We start from the raw sequence: 19,523 nt of genomic DNA on the forward strand, positions 1-19,523 counted from the left end.
TGCACAACCCCCCCCAAAACAAACAAACAAACAAACAAACAAACAAACAAACAAACAAACAAACAAACAAACAAACAAAAACCCAACAACCTGGCAACAGGTCAGTAACATTTTAAGGGGTATTAAAAGAACATCACGGAAAGGCGGAGTCTCTCAGAAGTAAAGATGGGGAGAGTTCAGCACTCTGTGAAAGACTGCATGAGCAAACAGTGCAACAATTTAAGAATAACTTTCCTCAATGTAAAACTGCAAAGACTTTGTGGATCATGTCATCTATGGTACATAATATCATTAAAAGATTCAGAGAATCTGGGGAAATCTCTGTATGCAAGAGACAAGGCTGAAAACTGACATTGAATGCCTGTGATCTTCAGGCCCTCAGGCGACACGGCATTAAAAGCAGACACGTGTCTGTAGTGGAAATCACTGTATGGGCTCAGGAACACTTCAGAAAACCATCATCTGTGAAAACACTTCATTACTGCATCCACAAACGCAAGTTAAAACCAGATATAAACAATATCCAGAAACACTGCCACCTTCTTTGGGCCTGAGCTCTTTTACGATGGACTGAGGCGAAGTGGAAAACTGTCCCGAGGTCTGATGAATCAAAAGTAGAAATTCTTTTTAGAAATCATGGACACCGCGTCCTCCAGGCTAAAGAGGAGAGGGACCATCCGGCTTGTTATCAGTGCACAGTTCAAAAGCCATATATATTTAACTAACAATACTGCATGCTATCAAACCAAATGAATGGAACCCACTAAAAGGGAATAGAATACATATATACTGTATGATTTACCAGCTGGGAGGTCCGTATCGTGAAATACCATGACCGAGGTCTTGAAAAGGCCTTGGTCAGTATTTTCAAGGCAGAGGTCACGGTATTTCACGATACGGACCGACCTTAAGCTGGTAAATAATATATTTATTTTTTTCTTTACCAAATTCTAACAGAAAATGAGAGCGTCTGAAAGGGAAACCATATTTAGAACAAACCTGCTACAAGCTCGTTTTCGGCTTTCTCCTGAAATGTTTTCTTTTATTTTGTCTTCATCAGGGTAGTAAAACTCGCTTTCGCTGTCGTTTTCACTGTCGTTATCGCTATCCATGCCATAAAATTAATGCTATTATACTGAGAAATACGAAAATAAATGTTGACAAAAAATTGCTACTATGCTTGTTGTTGTTGTTGTGAACGAGCAAGTCGCCAAAGGTCCGTAACCGGGGTCTGGATTGTAGGATTCCAGACCGCTCGTGAGCCAATCAGAGCGTACAATTTGATGGAAACTGGGCCATGAAAAAAATAAATGTTTTTATGCCATCAAAAAAGTGTCCTTTATGTATAATAATGGACTTTATTTTCTGAGAGTGCATAATAAAGTGTTTAGGAATGAATATTTTGAAATTGTTCTAGTTGCTTATGGTATGTATTCATTTTTTGCACTGTTGAGGCTGATAATTATAAATTTTGAGATAAAAATAATATCCACTTGTCTTATAATGTTACTTTTGCACTTAATGTTACCTGAAAGAGATAACATTAGGTATTTATATGTAAGCAGGTGGGCGGCACGGTGGTGTCGTGGTTAGCACTGTTGCCTCACAGCAAGAAGGTCCGGGTTCGAGCCCCGTGGCCGGCGAGGGCCTTTCTGTGCGGAGTTTGCATGTTCTCCCCGTGTCCGCGTGGGTTTCCTCCGGGTGCTCCGGTTTCCCCCACAGTCCAAAGACATGCAGGTTAGGTTAACTGGTGACTCTAAATTGAGCGTAGGTGTGAATGTGAGTGTGAATGGTTGTCTGTGTCTATGTGTCAGCCCTGTGATGGCCTGGCGACTTGTCCAGGGTGTACCCCGCCTTTCGCCCGTAGTCAGCTGGGATAGGCTCCAGCTTGCCTGTGACCCTGTAGAACAGGATAAAGCGGCTAGAGATAATGAGATGAGATGAGATGAGATGAGATGTAAGCAGGTCCAGATGTACGACTTGGCCCTTTAACCTTATTTATTTATTTATTTATTTAACTTATTTATTGCAATTAATAACAGCTAAGGTCTCTTTTGGGGCTTTTAAGGAAGTGTTATAGTCTTTAGACCTGACTTCAGCAGAAAAAAAAAACAAGTCAGCATGCAAGTGCACATAAACTCCACACACTTCCTGTGATCATGACTGTGAGCCGAATGAACCAATCAGAATCGTCCAAACAGAGTGGTACTGGAATGTACGCACGCTGCGTAACATTGATGGACACTCAAGCGGAGCCAATCAGAATCTTGATAACGCCGTGTGGGCGTGACAACATGGAGGCAGTCATGCTCTGCCCCTGAGAGCATGAGGACGGCAGGCATGTGGAGTTAGGATTACAAATAGGAAAAAAGACTGGTGAGAAGAACGAATTAAATGAAAATATAATTAATATTAACAGAATGCAAACACTGTGTGAAAAAATATTACGAGTTGTAGGTTGTTTTGTTTCTGTAAACAAACTTCTGTTAGCATTCAGAAGCTAGCTAGTTAGCTAATGTCAAAGTGTTCACGCCTTCTCTGATGTTTTTAATCCGATTTCTGGATGAATAAAATATATTTCTGAATAGTATAGCTATTATTTAGAGTTTAGTCTGTAGTTTTAGGCAGGTCACGGTGTTGTTAACGCACTAGTACTAGTAAGTTGTATATTATACGTGTGGACTGTGTGACATTGCATGCTAGTTGTCCAAATCTTGCATGAGATTGAGAACCAGGTTTCCTTTATTATCACTGCAATGAAATTGGTTAGCAGTCCTAGTTGTGCATTGACACAACAAAACAAGAAGTAGCAAAAGCAAAACATAAATCTGTCCAATCTGGAAAATTCTCAAAGGTTTATGAGCGTTGTGATCCCTGCTGCTCTTTAAGAAAAAGACATAAGTTGCTCTTTTCCACACACACACTTGCAGCAGACATGTTGAAATCGGTCCAGCGTGCTCCCCTGTGCAGCATCAGCGCTCGTCTGCATTGCACGCCTGCTCTCAGACTCAGCAGTGGAGCAGGACTTGGCAGGTCTGAGGCTGCATGGCTCGAGTCACTCTTCACATGGCTCCAGAAAGCAGGAAGACGCTGTGGTGGTGAGACCGTCCCTGGAAAGAAGACGCGAGAAGGGCTGCTGTCTATTCTGGCTGACCACTGCAGCTTTGTGACCGGACAGAGACTGAGGCGAGCGTTGCAGATCGCAGAGCTTTACTCCAACCTGTACTCGGAGAGGAGCAGGTGGACGCTGGTGGGCAGCATATGGCGCCGACTACAGAACAAGCAAGCCCCGGCTGGCAAACTGCTGGCTGCCCTCGCCGGGGTTTTCCTGTGGGAGGACGCGAAGATAAGAGACGATGAGATGAGGAGGTTGGTCTTAAAGCCGTATGAATTTTTACAGCTAGGTTGAGATCACCTGCCTCGTTCTCTCCTTCCTTTCTTCACTATTTACTTCTCCACAAGTTTCTTTTCTTTCCCTTCCTGATTTCCCCCCCTCCTTTTTTACATACCTACTTGCGTTCCTTCATTCCTTCTTTCATGTCGTCTATGCTTCCTTCCTCCTTTTCTTTGCTTTCTCTCGAGCTGTCTTTCTTTTCCTTTTCTCATATTGTCCATCCTTTTTCTTTTTTCCTTTCCTGTTCTTCCTTTCTCGTGTCGTTTTCCCCTCCTTGTCTTTTACATCCCTTCTTCTCTTCTGATTTACTTGCCGTTTGGGTTTTGTGATACTGTGGGATGTGTGTGTTAGGTGTGTGTGGGAGCTCCAGGCTCTGGATGTTGTAAAGCAGCAGGCCACTGTGGGGAAGGCGAGTGCTCAGGCTGAGGTTGGCTGGGAAATTGTGATGGAGGAGAAGACCTTTAAAGTGTGGAGGAGACCAGTCGAAGGAAGCCATCTGTTTGAGTACCGAGGTGAGCGTCTGTACCAAGTGTGTCATAGAGCATGAAATCAGTTGACGCTGAAATCCAGACTGACGTTATCTTTACCACTTCTTCTGATCTAGTACTTGGTTCCTACACTGATGTTACTCCGAGACAGTTCTTCAACGTTCAGGTACTTCGCTCTTTGATTAATAAAAGCACACAATTATTAACAAATCACCTTCTGAACATGTTTTGTTGATGGTCGTGACATTTGTGTGTCCGTGGGTGGGCCTCAGGCAGGTGTGAGTTAAGTTTAGACACTTAAACATTTTTTTTTGTGTGTTGACCTCTGCTCTAGTTGGACACTGAATACAGGAAGAAGTGGGACGCACTGGTGATCAAACTGGAAGTGGTGGACCGGGACCTGAACACGGGGTCAGAGGTCATCCACTGGGCCACACATTTCCCTGTAAGACAAGAAACCTCTTCATATGCCACAATTTGTCATTTAAACAAATAAATCTACCTTGTTTAAGACTTTTATATTTATATTAACATATTTTGAAGTATGTAAACGTATAAAAGTCTGATTACATGTGCATAAGGAATAAAACACTCATAACTTTCCTGTTCTCGGAAAATAATCAATGACAGCGTTACTGTCATCGCCTTGACATGGATTATTAAAGAAAAGTCTGCGTTTTATTTGTTGTATACAGTAGCAGTTTGCCAACAGTACATTTTTCTATTTATTAAAGAATGACGACATACTTTTTATCCATTTATAGTTACATTTAACGTTGACGCTATAGAGAAATCATTCCCTCACCAGCCTCTATTTTTCTTTCTCTCTCTCTTAATCCTCTGTCCTGAAGACTGAAACCCTCTGACTGTTACAAAGACACTGGCAACTCCTTCTGTAAATGTTATAAATAAACGTCTCCTTACAGAAAACTTCACTGTATAAATGGTTAGACACGTTTTATCCGTTTATGCAGAGCGTATTAATATAGACCTGCACTAATGTCAGAGCTGCTGTTGATAATTTAATCCCCACCTTCCATCCAATCAGAATCAAGAACTGAACAGCGCTGTCGTGTCGGACTGTGTAACCAGTCGTGCAGTCGAATTGTTTTCGCACTCAAAGGGAGGGAAATAAAGTAAAGCTTATCTTACACACCGTGCATTTCGGTCCTTGAGCTCTATTTTAAAGTCCTTGTGTTTCTGCTGTTTTCTCGGCCCAGTATCCGATGTACTCCCGAGACTACGTGTACGTGCGGCGCTACGAAGTGGACATGGAGAACAACCTGATGATTCTGGTGTCCAGGTGAGTGTTTTCACTCAGATGGCATTACACAGTATGTGTTTGTTTATGAATTGGCAGCTACATGGAGATGTGATGTATGTGTGTGTGTGTGTGTGTCTCAGAGCCGTGGAACATCCTGGAGTTCCCGAGATACATGAGTTTGTCCGAGTTCGCTCGTATTGCTCCAGGATGGTCATCCGACCCCACAAGTCCTTCGATGAGGTGAGAGGCCTGTCTCTCAATCTCTGCCTTTCTCTCTCCCTGCCGCCCCCTCTCTCTCTCTCAATCTCTGCCTCTCTCCCTCTCCCTGCCGCCCCATCTCTCTCTCTCCTCTCTCTCTCAATCTCATCTCTCCCTGCTGCCCCTCCCTCTCTCTCTCTGCCTCTCTCTCTCTCTCTCTCTCTCTCAATCTCTGCCTCTCTCTCTCAATCTCTTTCTCTCCCTGCTGCCCCCCCCTCTCATCTCTGCCTTTCTCTCTCCCTGCTGCCCCTCTCTGTCTCGCTCTCTCCCTGCCACCCCTCTCTCTCTTTCTCAATCTCTGCCTCTCTTGCTCGCTCTCTCCCTGCCGCCCCTCTCTCTCTCTCTCTCTCTCTCTCTCTCTCTCAATGTCTGCCTTTCTCTTTCCCTGCCACCCCCCTCTCTCAATCGCTGCCTCTCTCGCCCTGCCACCCCTCTCTTTCTGATGCTCTGCCTGTCTCTCTGTCCCTGCTGCCCCCCTCTCTCTCTCTCTCTCTGTCTCTGCCTGTCTGTCTCTCTCTCACTCACTATGCCGCTCTGCCCCCTGCCTCTCTCTCTCTCTCTCTCTCTCTCTCTCTCTCTCTGCCTGTCTGCCCCTCTCTGTCTGTCTGTCTCTCCCTCCATCTGTGTAACATACTGATCTATCTATGTGGTTAACTATTGAGCAGTTACAGCTGTGCTCTAAAGGTGCTCTCTCTGTGTGTGTGTGTGTGTGTGTGTGTGTGTGTCCATCCTTTCATCCCTCCATCATCTGTCTCTCTGTGTGCCAGCTATTATTCATTTCTTTCTATCTGTCCATCTGTCTGTGATTTTGTTTTATCCTTCTCACTCCATCATATTTATTGATCTTTTTCCTTTTATCCATCTTTCCATTTCACTGTCCATCCACCTGTTTATCCATTTGTCCAATAATGCATCTGTCTCTCAAACCGTATCTGTCTAATCTTCATCATATCTGTCCATCAATCTGTCTCTCTGTCCGTTTATATTTTTGTCACACGTACGTCCACCCCTCTGTCTGTATTGTATTCATCTGTAAGCCATCCTTTTCTGTTCATCTCTCCACCTAGTCATCTATCTTACCTGTATCCATCCATGTATCCGTCTGTGTATCTGTCTGTGTATCTGTCTTGCATCCATCTGTTTTGGTTATCCTTTTCTACGTCTGTCTGTGTCCTGTATCCATCCTTTCTTTTTTTTTTTTCTCCATCCCTTCATCCTTCTGTCTGTTTTGCATCTACCGTTTTCCTGTCATCCGTCCTGTGCCCCTCCATCCGTCTGCTTGTCTGTCCTATATCCTCCTGTCTGGTGTCCATTTATCCATCTGCCTGTCTCCTGTATCTATCCATATTTTTCTCTGCCCTTCTGTCTCTTTATCAATCCTTCTGTCTCTATACATACATCAGTCTACCTGCACATCATATCTATTGATCTGTCTGTCCATACTGCTGTCTCTCATATACATCTCTTCTTTTATCCTTCTGTCCATCCATCTGTCTGTCTAATTCTATCCACTTTGTGTCTTGATTAATCTGTCTCTTCATCCATCTCATCCATTTCATTATCTTTTTCTCTCCTGTTTTATTTGTCCATCAATCCAGCTGTCTCCCTGTCCATATATCTGTCTCACTGTCGGTCATGTCTATGATCATATTTATTGCTCTGATATCTTGGTTTTTATCTGTCCAGCCTTCCATCTGTTAATTAATGCGTGTGTGTGTGTGTGTGTGTGTGTGTGTGTGTGTGTGTGTGAGAGAGAGAGATATCTGATCCAGTCTGATGTGATCTAATCCTCATGTTTCCTCAGAATGGATTTGACTATCTGTTGACGTACAGCGATGATCCTCAGACAGTTTTCCCTCGTTACTGTGTGAGCTGGATGGTGTCCAGCGGTGAGTGGAATGGAATGGAGTGGCGTGTGTGTGTGTGTGTGTGTGTGTGTGTGTGTGTGTGTGTGTGTGTGTGTGTGTGTGTGTGTGTGAGTTATCTGGGGATCTCTTTCAATCTCATAACACTTTTTTTTTCTTTTCATTTGAATATTTAATTCTACATTTTGTTGCTTTTCTGCTGCTCTTTTCTTTTTTTCTGTCTATTTATTGCACGTGTTCTTTCATTTTGTCTTTATAAAAAAACATTTTTAACACTTTTACATTTCCTCTCCCTTAGTCTTTATTTTTAATCTTATTTTTCACTGTTTTCCTTTACTTTCTTTGTTTACCTCTGTTCTACTGTTTTCCTTTATTCGTTTCTTTTGCCGTCTCCATGGTTTGTCTATAAATCTCAATCTGTTTGTCTGACTGTCTGATGTTTCCTCATCTCTGGCTTTATTCACTCACCGGCTGTAGGGCGACGAGCTGTTACCATCACGTGGCGTCTGTCCATCCACAATTCTGAGTTTTCAGTGGATGCGGATTCTGATTTTGTTTAGAAAATCTAATCAGTCTGCACAAAAGTTACTCCCTGGTTTTGTGATTTCTCATTAACAAGTCGCTAATCAGGCCGGTTAATGAACTTGGAGGAAAATCGCTGCTCCTCCCTGAGTTTTCAGTGGTTTTTGAATCTGATTGTTTTCTCTGGAAGATCAAATTGTTCTCATGAACAACACCTTGCCTAATTATAAACAAGTCTGATTTCTCATGGAACGTCCGTATGAGCTACTGCGTTGCTGATTTTTTTTTATTATTATTATACGGTATTGTATGATATTTATTAATTTGGTACTCCATTCCTTTTTACGCTTTTAAAAAAAAACATTATTTCTGTCTCTTTTTATTTCTATTCTAATATTTATCTCGATTTCTTTTCTTCCCCTCCATTTCCATGTTTTTGAAACTTTGTTAGTCTGATTATGTGGACGCATTAAAATGTGTCTGTGTGGCAGCTGTTTTGTCTTTCTATCTTTCTGTCCATCATTTTGTCTCTCTGTCTGTATGTGTTTGATCCCTCCATTACTCTGTCCTATATCCGTCCGTCCATTTATATAACAGCATATCTGTCTCTCCATCTGTATATCCATCCACCTGTCTATCAATCCATCCCTTTGTTCATTTCTTTCCTTTATTTGCATCTGTATTTTTCCATCTTCATTTTATTTCCATTTCTCTTTCTGTGCTGCTTTTAATTTTTAATCTTTTTTTTTTAATTCCGTCCCAGGCGTGCCTAGTTTCCTGGAGAAGCTGCACACAGCTGCTCTCCGAGCGAAGAACCACGAGGTTGGCGTTCATGACTATGTGGGCATGAAGCAGGTGCAGCAGGCCTCTCCGGAGCGGCTGGAGGAGGGAACACGCACGGCAGGATCCTCCCATATTTATGCCTGAGAAACCAGCTAGCCAGATGTGCAAGTGGAGGGCAATTCATAAGACCTAAGAGACACCTTGGGTTTGATTCCGAATGAGGCTGTGATGAGAGAGAGAGAGCACGCTTTGCCTCTTACTGTGAACCTGCAGGCAGCAAGTGAGAATCAAACACACTGCTGCTAATGCTGCTGCCAAAACACCTTTCTCTCCTACACTCTGCGTGTGTGTGTGTGGTTATCTCATTGTGAGATCAGGAACTTGGAACTGATACAGTTGGAATTATTTAGCTTGAACAAGTGAGTCAGAATTGGAAAAATCTGCGTCAATTCACTCAGCTGTGTGTTTATTGCTCCTGGGCGTTTTACTTTCCCGAACTACATCTCAGGAAAAGAAAGAATAAATAAAATGGAGAGGGAGAGAAGAAGGGCATGTGATCGCCGCCAACAAACTCACCAAAGCTAGCAGTGCATTTTCTCACAAGTGGCAAAATATTCAGGTCGAATCGTCCTAATTCACTGAAATGTATTTTCATTCATACAGCCTCGTTTCCAAAAAAGTAGTGACACTGTGTAAACTAAATAAAACCAAAGTGCAGTGATTTGCAAATCGTGGAAACCTTATATTTTATTTAAAATAGTAGAACGACAACATGTCAGATGTTGAAATTGGGAATTTTTTTTTTTTGAGAAATATATGCCCATTTAGTGCCAGCAATATGTTTCAAAAAAGTTGGGACAGGAGCGAGAAAAGACTGGGAAAGTTGAGACACTAATTAGGTTAATTAGCAACAGGTCAGTAATATGATTAAGGGCAAGAGACAAGGCTGCAAACTGACATTGGATGCCTGTGATCTTCAGGTGACGCTGCGTTAAAAGCAGACACGTCTGTAGTGGAAATCACTGTATGGGCTCAGGAACACTTCAGAAAACCATTGTCTGTGAAAACACTTCATTACTGCATTCACAAACGCAAGTTAAAACCAGATATAAACAATATGCAGAAACACCGCCACCTTCTCTGGGCCCGAGCTCTTTTACGATGGACTGAGGCGAAGTGGAAAACTGTCCCGAGGTCTGAGGAATCAAAAGTAGAAATTCTTTTTAGAAATCATGGACACCGCGTCCTCCAGGCTAAAGAGGAGAGGGACCATCTGGCTTATTATCAGAGCACAGTTTGAAAGCCAGCATTTGTGATGGTATGAAGGTGCATTAGTGCACATGACCTGGGTAGCTTGCCTTCCCAGATGTACATCATTAATGCTGAATGATATATAGACGTTTCAGAGCAATATGCTGCCATCCAGGCAAAATCTTTTTCAGGGAAGGACTTGCTTATTTCAGCAAGACAATGCCAAACCACTTTCTGCATGTATTAAAACTGCATGGCTGTGTAGTAAAAGAGTCCAGGTGCTAAACTGGCCTGCCTGCAGTCCAGACCTGTCTCCCATTTAAAACATTTGGTGCATTATGAAGCACAAAATACGACAAAGGAGACCCCAAACTGTTGAGCAACTGAAATTGTAGATCAGGCAAGAATGGGATAACATTTCTCTTTCAAAACTACAGCAATCAGTCTCCTCAGTTCCCAAATGTTTACAGTGTGTTGATAAAAGTAGTAGTGATGCAACAGCGTGGTAAACATGCCCCTGTCCCAATTTTTTGGAAACGTGTTGCTGGCATCAGGCAACAAGGTGGTGCAGTGGTTAGCACTGTCACCTCACAGCAAGAAGGTTCCAAGTTCAAACCTCATGGCTCATGTGTGGAGTTTGCATGTTCTCCCCGTGTCTGCGTGGGTTTCTTCCGGGTGCCCCGGTTTCCCCCACAGGTCAGAGACATGCAGATTAGGTAAAATACCCAGCCACTGGGGTTGTGCAAGCCAGTGCATACTTGGTGCCAGTCCCAAGCCCAGATAGACTGGGGAGGGCTGCGTCAGGAAGGGCATCTGGTGTAAAACCTGTGCCAAATCAAATACGTGGAACAGATCCGCTGTGGCGATCCACTATCGGGAGCAGCTGAAAAAAGAAGTCTTTATATTATTTTTCAATGAAATACAGGGTTTCCGTTATTTTGTAAATCATCACTTTTGTTTTTATTATTCATATTTTACACAGCATCCCAACTTTTTTGGAAACTGTGCCAGATAGCAGACACTTGCCTTCTTCAGGTCATGTGTGGAGACTGAGAGTTAAGACAAATCATCCTTACATTATGGATTATTATATTTCCAGCTACACGTCCTTTGAAATTCTCTGAATTGTATAGATGTTTTCCTTCTTTTACCCAGAAGACATGCAAACACTTGCGCACACACGGCTCATTCTGCTGCCTTTGCGTAATGAATAGTTCAGATGCGCATTTCCCAGAAAGTGGAGAAACATTTCAGCTTTGGAGAAATATTTAACAACCCATGAGACCCTTTGAACGCGACTAATCGTAATCCTTTCTGCTTGGAGAAGTGGTTTGGGTTTGGAAAACTCTACGAGACTTGTGCTGCCTTTTCACATCTCACACTTTTTTCTGCTTCACGACAGCAGCACTAACGCACACATTAACACTCTGATCCTTACGTTATCAAACCGGCTCCTCTTGAGGAAGTAGGAGACGTGTCCTAGTGACCACTAGTGCACTACACTTCCTCTGCTGCGACAAACAGCTGCGTCTGTTTTCACTGTCTTTCTCTTGGTTTGGCGTCACACCGTGCCTGTGCTTATTACTGCTGAGCACTCAGAGCTTTCAGCTGATTGGCTGGAGGACGATGTGTCTTCACTCCAGGAGCGTTTACTTGCAAGATAGTTATCGGCGCATTAATGATATTTGGATAGCTGAGATCGTTTTCACCGGATGAACATTAAGACACCAGGTGTTTAAGTTAAACAGAGCTTTACTGGTATGGAGATCAATTTCAGACCTCAATAAACACCATTTATATTTATAAGCATTTATAATTAAACTTAACAGTAAAACAAAATAAAAAAAAACAACAAATGGTAAAGGTGAAGTTTTGCTTGCGTCAAAGCATCATAAGTTCGAATCCTGGCGTCTCTCATGTTTGTCCAAGAGAGAAAAAAAATGAAAGAATATTTTGATATCAGGAAAAAAGTGACATGACACGAGTTAGTGTGTCGCTGTGTTGGTTTTAAACTGTTTGATGGAACTGAACTTTGGATGGTGATCTGATGTAACTGTGAACCAACCAGTGAGGAACAACGTCGAAGGATTAATTTTTAATGAGTTTCCGAGTCACGAGTGAGGGGGAAAAAATTAATCTTCACCCATAAGTAAGGTAACAGCACAGCAAAGTGCTTCCTAACAGATTTCTGACACGGTGTTCTCATTTGACGTGATGTTACTAATTTAATTTGTGGCATTTCTCAGAAATGTGTGGGTTTTTTTTTTTTTGAATAGTTAACATGTATACAGTACCAGTGAAAAGTTTGTACGCCCCTACTCTACTCACTCAGGTTTTTCTGTATTTTGACTATTTCTTCAAAAAGTTCTCGGCCTTACCTGGAAACAAGGGGCGTAATTAACTCCCATTTTGGGGTGTAACTGTATACTATAAAGCCTTGTATCACTGTCCACCAAAGCTCAAATGAAAAAAGGAAAGGAAAGAAAGCTTTGAGTTGGCGTGCTGTTGCTCCAGGACAATGCCCTCGTCCAAACAGCACAGATAGCAGGGGTAGAAGCAACCAAATGTGGCTTTGAACTGTTGCCCCGTGCACCTTACTCACCCGACCTGGCACCGTCTGACTTCTGTCTGTTTCCCCAAACTGAAATCCTACTCGGAAATGTGGTCGCCATTTTCAGAGCGATGATGAAGTCATTCATGCTGTCAAGGAGGATCTGGAGGCTCGAGATACGACCTTCTACCTCTCCAAAGTGATAGTGAAGCTTGAACGTCGGTGGACCGAGTGCGTGAAGTTAAAGGAGACTATGTTGAAAAATAACGCAAGAACATGTAAGATCTTTTTCCTGTGACGTTTGCTGGGTGAGGCTGAGAACTTTTTGAAGTACCCTTGTAGAACAAGACTGAAGACATCAAAACTATGAAATAACATTTAATGGAATTATGTAGTTTAAAAAAAAAAAGTTTGATATTTTAGATTCTTCAAAGTAGCCAGCGTTTACCTCGATGCTTTGCACACATCATCTTAACCAGCTTCATGAGGGAGTCACCTGGAATGCTTTACAATTAACCGGTGTGCCTCGTCAAAAGTTAATTAATGGATGAGTTTCTTTCCTTCGTAATGTGTTTGAAATCATCAAGTAGTAAATAATAAAAATGCAAATAATAAATAAAATAGCCCTATTCCATCCACAACTGTAGTAATCCATACATATTACATCATATTACACTTGACTAAAGAGAAACGACATCCATCATTACTTTAAGACATGAAGTGTCTTTTAATTCATAAAATAAAAAACATTGAATTAGAAGGTGCGCCCAAACTTTTGATTGGTACTGTACGTGTTCAGTCTCCCTCCATTTCATTCAGCTCTGATACATCTCTCTCATTCATTCATTCATTCTTTCATTATCTACAGTATATCGCTTATCCATTGTGGGTCGCAGGTGAGCTGGAGTCAATCCCAGCTGACTTCAGGCGAACGGCGGGGTTTATCCTGGGCAGGTCGCCGGTCTATCACAGGGCTAACACAGAGACGAACAGCCATTCACACTCACATATGCACTTATGAGGAATTAAAGTAGACAGTTGACCTAAACCGCATGTCTTTGGACTGTCGAGAAAACCGGATCACCCTGAGGAAACCCATACAGGCACGAGGAGAACATACAAACTCTACACGGAAATCAGCCGCATGCTGGCCACCCTGTCAGCCTCTAATACAAATTATTCTATCCATATTCACTGGATATGAGCAATCGTGCACTCTGATTGGCTACTCTACTACTAGGCTATCAGCTCATATACTGTGAGTAGAGAAAAACAAAATGGCGGCGCGTGTTGCTGAACCAACTGAGGATGAAATAAAAACTCAAAAACAAAACCCCAAAAATACATTAAAAAAGGAATAAAAGTATTTTATGGTAAGAACATATATTTTTTAAAAAGAATTATTATAGCATTTTCCACAAATCGCTTGTGTCATTTCGCCAGCTTGTTTACATTCTAAGCAAAAATGATTTTGCCAGATGTTTTGTATAAAGTTTTTATTTATTGAATTTACAAAAAATAAAAATGCTTCTTTTCTCAAAATCCAGTGAATGTGGATAGAATAAAACAGTTATTCCACTCAGTCTCGTGGCTTATACATGGCTTATAGCCATCAGCTCATGTACAACTCAATTTCGTGGAATAACTGTTAAATATTCTCTGATCATATCCCTTTTTTTTAAAACACTATCAGTATTCAAGCCTTGAGCGCGGCTTTTTTCTTCGTATTAATAGTCGTGAAACAAGTTTAAAATTCGTGATGAGAATATTCCTTCTGTTAATGTAAATAACACATCAGGGTAAATCCAAATTGAGATGACTTGAGAACATTAATGACTTTAAACTATAGGATTAGCGTGCAAACACTTATCCTGAGTATCACGTTCGTCCATCCATCCATCCATCCGTCCATCCATTATCTGTAGCCGCTTATCCTGTTCTACAGGGTCGCAGGCAAGCTGGAGCCTATCCCAGCTGACTACGGGCGAGAGGCGGGGTACACCCTGGACAAGTCGCCAGGTCATCACAGGGCTGACGAGCTCACGTTCATATTTGCGTGAATTAAAGACCAATGTTTCTGATCATTAAATCTGTAAATGATCTCACACTCTGTTAGAGTTTGTATGAAGATGTGCTGGGATTCACTGGACTGATAGAAAACATTGTTTTTCTGAACTGTCAAAAGGTTTGTGTGTGTGTGTGTGTGTGAGATCGGCTTCTAGTCAGCAGGTTTGGGTTTTTTTTTTCTCTCCTAGACTCGGACTTTCGCCTAAACTCCTGCTATTTGATGTCTCGGTAGACTGAATGTTCTCAACCTTGTCCTGACTGCTGTGACGTTTTTAATCACATAAATGAACCATAATTCTGAAACATAATTAAAAAAATGCTAACGTATAAATATTCTTAGGCAAGATGCTGTTTTAAAGCAGATACAGTGAGGTGAAGAGTTAAAGCTTTGCCAGGTATGTGCTTGGTGATTATGTAAAGGCTTTGAAGGTCGGTTGGTTGATTTTGATTTTTTTTTTTCCCTTACAGATATAGTATTTTATTTCTGTTTCAGTAGCATTCCTAGAGCTGTGTGGATGACCATTATCGATTATCAATTCTCCAGAATAATCAACATTACCCTGTCAGAACTTGAAATGAAAGTTAGGTCAGTCCATATATATATAATTTTTTTTTTTTTGCAATAACAGAGACGGATTTCAAATCGCAATATTTGTCAATGCAGAAGTTGCATGTTGAATTTTCTTGTCTTCAGGCCCTCTTTGTTCAACATTAAAACATTTCATCTCATTCATTTCATTTACTTGTGCAGAAATCCATAGGAACTGGTGTGTTAGTGATTTCTTGGGGGGGGGGAATTAACTCAACATGAACTCTTGGCTTGTCTGATCGTAGAGAACCTAAAATTCAAATTCTGCTTTGAATTGGACTCAGTTCATTTTTTTGATTGATTGTTTTTTCTTTCTTTTTCCTGTAGAGCTTGGAAAGGAAATGTAGGTAGGATTAGTATTGTAGTTATTTTTTATAATAAACTCCAATGTTATCACATTAATAATTCATACTTGTTGTTGAACCCAGATTGTCAGAATTAAGCGAGGCCAAAACCAAAAACAGTTTTCTATCAGTTTTGAGTGTGTGTGATTTTTTTTTTTTTTTCCTAAAAGTACAGATTTTTTTTTAATGTTTTCTAGATTTATTTGTCTGTTTTCAAAATTGTACTTGCCAGTCAAAGCAGAAGATGAACTCCTGTTTAAAGCATGCGATAAATATGGATTTGTATTTGTGGAAATTGTCACCTCTGTTGTCCAAATGGTTGTTTAATTTGCTCCACTTCAGATTTCACACACACACATATGACTGCTCGTGTGTGTGAGAACCTCCTCTGAAGGTTTGCATGCATTTCTTTTGACTTTAAAGATGTCTCTTCAGTGGTGCTTAAGAAGAAAACACTCAGCTTATGAATGTAACAGTGTTTTGGGTTTCTTTTATTTATTCGTATTTTTTTGCTGAGTGATTCATCCCTGATGCAACCCCAGACTGAAATCATGAGTGGTTCTTTCTTCGTTAATTGCTGTGTATGTGTGTGATGGTGAATTTGATGAGGCAGGAAGTGTCAACTGTATGTTATGGTTTTTGGGTGTTTTTTTTTTTTGGTCATGTAACCCATCTCACTGGTGTTTAGTAACAATACATCATTTTCATTTAACATGTGCTGTGTCCTGTGCTGCAGTGATTTAACGAGATGTGTCTGATCTTTTTATATACATGATGGGACAAATTAATGGGGAAAAAAAAACATCATAGTGTGTTAGTAAAGTGTTGGGCCACCATGAACCAACGGAACAGCTTCAGTGCTTCTTGCAGTAGTGATGAGTGATACGAGATACCAGTGGCGGCTGGTAGTCTTTCAAACAGGGGAGGCTGGTCGGTTACAATATTTCCAGATTTTAAAAGAAAAAACATCAATTTTGCCCATACTCTTGCCTCTGATCTGGCTGATTGTTGGCAGGGTCACAAACTGTGAAATAACAGGTTCTTTTGGCCCATTAGCCTACTGTCCAATATACATGATGGTGGTGTTGGGGGGGTATATTTTAACATTTTATATTTTAAAATTGTGGCATGTTGTTTAAAAATTGATCATTATTGAAAGCAGCTCTTTGTCAGGAACCTCAGCAGTAACAGCAGAGTGTTCTGGAATAGGCACAAGCACTGACCTTGGGGAGCCAAACATAGAGCTGGGTGCCACACATTTCATTCAATGACACTTTCCCTATATTTTACTTATTTTGACTGAGAAATGTTTTATTGACAATTTTGATAACCCTTCACTTTTAATCCAGGTCTGTAGTGTGAAATGTTCTCGGCTGTGTTTTTGTTTAAAAATGTTTCCCAAATTGTAGCTGTGTTTAATTCATATCCAGAGAAATATATATTCCAATATAATATACTCAGCATAAACATTTTAAATAGATTCTATATTTTTGGTCCATCCATGACATATTACTAAAGTAGCCTATTTACTGTTGTTGATGTGGGTCACTTGCTGTTAGCCAATTCACTTTCTCGTACCAGGAGAGCTGAAAGGAACGAGTATTATTCCCTACCTTTTTCACCAAGTCAATTTGAGGCGTTGGTCTACCCTGCTCTTTAATTTTAATTTTTCCCTCGAAAGGAAGACTGGCAAATGGCTTCGCCAAAATTAAATCAGCAATGCTTGGCATCCGTGCGCAGCTTTCTTGCTAGCTGACTAGCCCCCTCAAGTTCAAGTTCAGTCACTCAAATAAACGAAATTTCTGGAACTAAGATAGCAAACTTGACAACACTATATTTACACTTTATTTACAATGAAAATATATACAAACTAAAAAAGCTGGTAGAAACCGTATGTAATGAATGAAATCAAAATGTAAGCTGATCTCTTACAATACACCACAGCACTTGCGAATCCGCATGGGACTGAACTGAGATTCACTGCTGCCTGTCTATATTTGAAACGAGCTGTCAATCAAAGAAAATATCCGGCCGCTTTCACCAATCACCAGTCTCCTCACGGAAAGCTTTGCCATGTCCCTCCCACTGTGAGGCTGGGAGTCTGTGGGAGTCCGTGGGCAGGCGTTGTCGCAGTATTTGTCCAATAATCGTCTTGCATTTTGAGATTGAAAAGCGCATAGCTCCCAAATGCCATTGAAGTCCACTGAGGCTGCGCTGCATCACGCTGTCACGAAGGGGAAAAACTCACGCACACATTAGGCGAACTGGGGAAAGTTATAACGGAATGATTTCGCACTGTAGTGGGTTGAGCACATATATTTCTATGATTCTGGATCTGAAATAGCAATGTTATAAGGTCGGCTATAACATAAGCCTAGCGCAATTCATCCTACACGACGTTCGTCATTTTTTAGAGGAGGCTGAGCCTCCCTCGTTGTCTTAGAGCAATCGCCCATGCGAGATACAGTATCAGTTCTGTGAAGGTTTAACATTTTATTAAACCTGACTCTATCACATAGGGAGGGGTGTAAATCTGATGCTTCCACATGACATGATTTCAGTGAGGATATCCGCCGATACCACTGATTCTGCTATGACATGATACGATACGATTTGAAATAGTACCCTCCAAATCATGTGACCAGCATTGTTTAGAATCTGGAATCAGCCTACTGTTAATCCGTCAATAATGATGAAGGGAAGGAAACATTAATTTCAGATGGTTCCCCTTTAAATTGATGCATCAGTCTAAACCATCCCATCATTATATTGTGTAATTACTACAGACAAGAATTGAGACGTTTCTCTTATTTACTTAAAACTCACATATACTGTAGCACAAACTGCTGAAAAAGTTAACACTGACACCTTTCTGTTTTAGCTAGCATTAACTTTTTCAGCAGTTTGTGCTACAGTAGCTCTTCTGGGATTGGACCATATGGGCTAGCCTTCGTGCCCCGTGTGAATCAATGAACCTTTGACACCCATGATCCTGTCGCTGGTTCACCGGTTGTCCTTTGGATCCTTGGACCACTTTTGGTAGGAACTAACCACTGCATACCGGGAACACCCCACAAGATGTGCCGTTTTGGAGATGCTCAGACCCAATCATCTAGCCATCACAATTTGGCCCTTGTCAAAGTCGCTCAGTCCAAAGTCTCTCTTGCCCATTTTTCCTGCTTCCAACACGTCAACTTCAAGAACTGACTGTTCTCTTTCTTGCTGCCGAATATATCCCACCCTTTACCAGGGACCATTGTAATGAGATAATTTCACCTATCAGTGATTTTATTATGATGGCTGATCTGTGTATTTCCTTCCAAATACAGAGGATTGAGATTTGGTTGAAAGTTATGGTTTATTCCTTTTGAAATCTTTTGAACAAGGTTCTGTGTCTCCTGAAGCATCACAATGTTGACTCAAGGACTCGGAGGATCTATAATTCTGAAATATTGATTAATCCTCATATATAATGATACAATCAGTACTCTCCAGTGTGACTGAGAGACAAGACAGTTTTATGCACAAAGTCATCGCTATTCAAACCATTAAAGAAGCGCCGATGCAGAATACTAATGCACACTTGCTTTTTGGTTCATCTCTCAAACATGTCCATCAATCACTGTCCGAGCTGATGAGTGATTTACTGCCAGCAATGTTTTGTGTAAAGAGATATATTTACATTGTCGTTGTCATTGTCATTTACCGTACGATACCATATGATTCTTCTTCATCATGTTGCAGCTTTAGAATGCGAGAGATGAAACAATAAGGCAATGGGGTCGCAACTCCTCACATCGCCATACCAACACATTTACGTATGATATCCCACCAAGGTTGGTGTAGTGGTTAGCGCTGTCGCCTCACAGCAAGAAGGTCCTGGGTTCGAGCCCCGGGGCCGGCGAGGGCCTTTCTGTGTGGAGTTTGCATGTTCTCCCCGTGTCCGCGTGGGTTTCCTCCGGGTGCTCCGGTTTCCCCCACAGTCCAAAGACATGCAGGTTAGGTTAACTGGTGACTCTAAATTGAGCGTAGGTGTGAATGTGAGTGTGAATGGTTGTCTGTGTCTGTGTCAGCCCTGTGATGACCTGGCGACTTGTCCAGGGTGTACCCCGCCTTTCGCCCGTAGTCAGCTGGGATAGGCTCCAGC

General features: G+C 41.5%; 1 protein-coding gene across 2 annotated transcripts; it reads left to right on the forward strand.

Annotated features, from left to right (window-relative positions):
- Positions 1-2,291: 2,291 nt before the first annotated feature.
- On the forward strand, positions 2,292-16,090 carry stard7 (StAR related lipid transfer domain containing 7). 2 transcript variants are annotated; one of them, XM_060908099.1, is made up of 9 exons: positions 2,292-2,376; positions 2,931-3,369; positions 3,746-3,906; positions 3,999-4,048; positions 4,217-4,327; positions 5,103-5,185; positions 5,287-5,386; positions 7,209-7,293; positions 8,555-16,090. In XM_060908099.1, exons 2-9 carry the CDS (start codon positions 2,936-2,938, stop codon positions 8,716-8,718), a joined length of 1,188 nt encoding a protein of 395 aa, XP_060764082.1. In that variant the 5' UTR covers positions 2,292-2,376; positions 2,931-2,935; the 3' UTR covers positions 8,719-16,090. The 2 variants fall into 2 exon arrangements, with proteins under 2 accessions (XP_060764082.1, XP_060764083.1); XM_060908100.1 differs by lacking the exon at positions 2,292-2,376 and having other exon boundaries at positions 2,398-3,369.
- Positions 16,091-19,523: the final 3,433 nt, after the last annotated feature.

This window comes from Neoarius graeffei, chromosome 25 (assembly GCF_027579695.1).
Source record: "Neoarius graeffei isolate fNeoGra1 chromosome 25, fNeoGra1.pri, whole genome shotgun sequence".
In the NCBI taxonomy this organism is placed as follows: Eukaryota; Metazoa; Chordata; class Actinopteri; order Siluriformes; family Ariidae; genus Neoarius; species Neoarius graeffei.

Coding starts and splice junctions, on each gene's coding strand:
- stard7 (XM_060908099.1), top strand. CDS start 2,936: ATGTTGAAATCGGTCCAGCGTGCTCCCCTGTGCAGCATCAGCGCTCGT. Junction 3,370..3,745: donor AGAGACGATGAGATGAGGAG/GTTGGTCTTAAA, acceptor TGTGTGTGTTAG/GTGTGTGTGGGAGCTCCAGG. Junction 4,049..4,216: donor GACAGTTCTTCAACGTTCAG/GTACTTCGCTCT, acceptor CCTCTGCTCTAG/TTGGACACTGAATACAGGAA.